General features: G+C 50.0%; 1 protein-coding gene across 1 annotated transcript in view; it reads right to left on the reverse strand.

The window, feature by feature from the left end:
* The window catches only part of ATPAF1 (ATP synthase mitochondrial F1 complex assembly factor 1), a 39,559-nt gene that overhangs the window by 33,055 nt on the left and 2,173 nt on the right, over nt 1–4,331 (reverse strand). The window contains exons 2-3 of the mRNA XM_006164249.3: nt 4,091–4,328; nt 1,141–1,249 (exon numbers count right to left, since the gene is read on the reverse strand). Of these exons, the coding sequence (XP_006164311.1) occupies nt 1,141–1,249; nt 4,091–4,328 (347 nt within the window). The remainder of the gene's footprint in view (nt 1–1,140; nt 1,250–4,090; nt 4,329–4,331) is intronic.

The raw sequence follows: 4,331 nt of genomic DNA on the forward strand, positions 1-4,331 counted from the left end.
TATATATATATATATATATAATCTCCATGGATACTACATGATAAGGTAAAATATATTTCTTACCGTAAGTAATGGCCGGAAAGTTGGAAAAGCACAGTATTAGGTTAATCTTCCCACACACAGCTTTCAACATGCTTTTCCCCAGCTTTGATTCCTATTAAGTACTTATGTGCCAGGGACTGTGCTGAAGAGTTTTATGTACAATCTCATTTCATCTCTAGCACAACTCTATGAGGTAAGCAGTGGTATTATTCCTGCTTTGCAGAGAAGTTATATAATTTGCTCAGAGTCACCTAGCCAGTAAGAAGAGCCAGGACAGTCCCTTGCATCTGGCTCCAAGGTCCACCTTTCAGCAGCTGAGTTACCCTGCCTCCATTCCTTAAGGCAAGTCCTTAGCCTAGAGGTTAACGCCTAACCTGTTTCTTTGGCCTCAACACTCCCCCCTCTACTTTAATCGGTCAAGGTACCTCATCGTCTCCTAGAGCCCCTGTTACTTTCAAGTTTCTCCTCTGTTTAAGCTAATTCCTCCACACAAGGGTACCAGTGGGGTCGGGGTAGGGAGTGGGTGGTTGTCAGCAAACTAAATCCAGCCTACCAGCTGTTTCCATAAATAAGCTTTTAATGAAACACGCCCATTCAATTCCTTATGGTCTATGCCTGCTTTTCCACTGTAATAGCAGAGCTTAGCTACAACAGAGACCATATGGCCTACAAAGCCTAAAATAGTGATTATCTGATCCTTAACTGAAAAAGTCTGATGATTCCTGCTCCATATCAAAGTCCCACTCTCTTCTCTGCTTAATTTAAACCTTCCACATCCTTCCTAGCTTAGGTCAGGCTCCACCACCCCTGGGGTATTTTCCCCTGATCCCCTAGCCCCCTGCCATGTATGCATTGCCTTGACCACTAGCCACACCCACTGGGAGCAGAGACTACCCTTTTCCTTCCTGTCTCTCCACCAGGACCACAGTACCTTGCCCAGAGAGTATGTGATACACTTAAGGGAGCAGACTGAGTTGGGCAGGGACAGGCTATGTTCGGTTCATCCAGCTGACCCATCAGCAAGCCTACTTCAAGGATAAGGGCTCAGGGAGGAGAGGACTGCTGGTGTGATGACAACACAAAAAGGGCAGGGCTTACCTTCTCCTCCACACATCTGATGAAATCACCCTGCCTGGAGTGCCCCACTGGCTGCTTCCGAAACTCACTGCGCTTCTCCAGGCGAGACTCAAAAGCAGCTGGGTCTGACCTGATCAAAAAGAAACTGAAGGGTAAACCACCTAGGCCTTTTGAGATTCTGAAATAACAAAGCATCATGTTCTGCTTCCACCCAGAAAACACGTAGGCATTCAGGGAGGCTGAGGGATTTGCCTTCAGTTAGTAACGACCGGGCACAGATCATGAAATCAAGAAAAATATACAACTACTTTTAACCCTCAAGGGGCCTGTGTGGCATGTTTCTCCTGCAAGCTATTCCTGAGTGACACAGGGCTTGGCCCCTCGGGTACGTAGAATGCTCAGGACAGGAAGGGTACTTTGAGGTCATCTATTGCTGGGTCACTTCCTCACGGGAATGCTATAGCATCCCTTCTTCCCTCCCAGGTCTCAAACTTTCTTTCTTTCTTTTTTTTTTTCTTTAGTATCAAGCTTTTAATTGAGTACAACCAGTTCTTGAATCTCTCTCCCTACCCAGGATAAACATCTGTTATATTCAGAACCTGGTGACTCAGAGCCTTTGGGCAGCCTATTTGCCAGAGACTTAGCACCTGAACATCTTTCTGATCCATCCTCCAAAGAACCTGCTACTGGAAATGGAACATCAGAGCTTGTCCTTTATGTCAAAACGGGGCTGAAGTCCAGACTGGGGATGCTGTCCTTGTTAAGAATGTGTCAGGCTTGGGACCAGCAGTTAGCGTAATGGCTATGTCTCTGGACTCCCATGTAGTCGACCGCGATTTGAGTCCCAGACCTGGTGGCTTAAACTCACGCCGGGCGCCTGTGTGTGCATGCCCAAGATCCCGAGAGAATGGAGGAGAAGGGATTGCAGTGTGGCCATCCCCCCTGGGGGGTGATTTCTTGCTTTCTATCTCTCTGTCTCTCTCTGTCTGTCTGGCGAGCGCACACGCCCTATAGCAAAAACCTCTCCAAAAAAAAAAAAAAAAAAAAGAATGCGTCAGGCTGTTTAGGTGATGACAGGATATTTGGCTCTGCACACTTTGGTGAACACATCAGACAGGGACTCCGGCTCTCTGGCAATGTAGTGTCATGAGAGAGGTCTACAGGATTTAGGGCCATCTTGGCTACCCCTCTGTGGAACTTCCTGGCCAAGGCTCCCAAAGGGGCTCTTCTTTCATAAAATTCCTTTCTGGAGGAGATACCAAATACCATTCTCTTCACTGCCAGGTAGATGGGCTGATCTTCCTTTCCTTCATCCTGGGCCAACTCTACCTCAGTGAAGAGCCACGCTAGGGGTTCCTGCCCAGGGGCATAGTGCCTGCCTGGCCAGGGCCGCAGGAGCCAGCACAGGACTCGTGTCAGCCCTGCTAGCACTAGCGGCATCTGAGCCTGCTATGGTAAGTGTGTAGGGGGTAAGAGGCAGCTTGGGCAGTGGAGCTCCTGCAGGGCTCTGAGGATAGAGAAATAAATGAGTTCCTATTTCAAGGAGCTTATTCTCCAGTGGGAGACAGACATGAGAGGGTACCGGTATTACGATGAAAATTTGCTCAAGTATCCCCAAATGGTCAAAGTGGTTCTGTCTATACTTTGCTTATGTTGTTGCTCTCCTTCCCTAGAACATCTGCTCCCCCAGCCCCAGCCCTTGGCTCTAATATTTGTTGTTCTAGACCAAGTGCTCAAAGGACCTTTTGGTAATGGGTAAGGCTAGTGAGACTAGGGACTAGGTTGTGAGGGCCTTGTGAGGAACTCTAAGGAAACTGCATGTTATCTAGAGGTCAGTGGGATGCCTTGAAAACTCCCTCTTTGAGTTATCAGAATACATAAATGTTGATATAAAAGGAAGGAGAGCAAAGCCAGTTCATGCATAAGAATGAATGGGAGTATTCAGAGCTGGATAGATAGCTCCTTGAGATGTAAAAGGGATCAGAGAGAGAAAGCTGGGAGGAATGGATGTCTGGGTTAAGGTTTTTAAGATGACAGATACTTCAAAATATCTGAATGCTGTTGGAATGAGAGCAAAACTACTCATTCATTTATCTCAACACTGTTTCTAAAAGTGAGAATGACTGCCATGTAGGAGTGAGGTGAGTTGGGGTGGAGGGGCCCAAGATTACTCAGAGGATGGCAACAGCCCAGGGGAAGATGGTGGAGTTACTTAAGGCAGTGGAAGTTGAGATAAGACAGAATTCAAACAATTTGCAGTATGCGATTTCTGGTTTCCTTTCATCAGCCTTCTTACCCTCCAAATTCTCTCCCAATCACCTGTGATCTCCTTCAGTTCTTCCCACCCTGTAATCTCCAGGTCCTTCCCTCTGGAAGCTGAGGGGTAGTGTCAGGAGTTCTGGATCCAGAGGCAGACACATCCCAACCAGTTGTGTAACTTTTGGCAAGAGTTCCCTCCTCTTAATGAGATGTTTCAACTGACGCTTGGACTGTGATAGTCTTTGACGTCCTCCTCCCACCCTCAATCTCCTTTCCTTGCAGTCAGGGGCCTAAGGCAGGGGCTTGGGAACCTCAGCTCTGGGCCAGGCCAAGGATGATTCAGTAAGTGACCTTGAAAAGTCAAGTCCCTTCTTGAAAGGCTTCATTTTTCCACTTCTGAAACGGGGACAGGTTTCTCTCAGCTGCCTGTTCCACAGGGCTGTCATAAAAGCCCACCTGGGCGTTTGGAGAACTAAAGCACAAGGGAGACAGCTATTGAAAGAACTAGGGCTCTGCAGAGATCCTCGGCTCTGACACTAACTAGCTGTGCCTTTGGGCAAGCGGCCTAGGCTCTCTGAGCTCAGGTGCATCACCTGCAGAGTGGGGAGAGTACCACAGCCCCCCTCGCGGGGCTGTCCTAAGCCCAGACGCTCGAGCACGCGCGGCCACTGCTCCCCGCCCCCGCCCGCTGCCAGCCGGCCGGGTCCCGCACCTGCGCAGCTGCTGGATCTTGTCGCGATAGCGGTCGTAGAAGGGATTGGCTTCCAGCTCTGCCCCGACCCCGCTGCCGTCGGCGCCCCCCGGCCCGCCTGAGCCGCGGCGCACGGGGAACACACGCAGCTGCGCTGGCGACACGAGTCCCAGGCCCAGGGCGCGGCTGCGCACCGCGCACAGGCCCCGGTAGAGGCCGGCGACCTGCAGGACCGCCGGACCTGCGCCACTGGCTGCGGGCA

Source organism: Tupaia chinensis, unplaced genomic scaffold, assembly GCF_000334495.1.
Source record: "Tupaia chinensis unplaced genomic scaffold, TupChi_1.0 Scaffold143599_1, whole genome shotgun sequence".
NCBI lineage: Eukaryota > Metazoa > Chordata > Mammalia > Scandentia > Tupaiidae > Tupaia > Tupaia belangeri.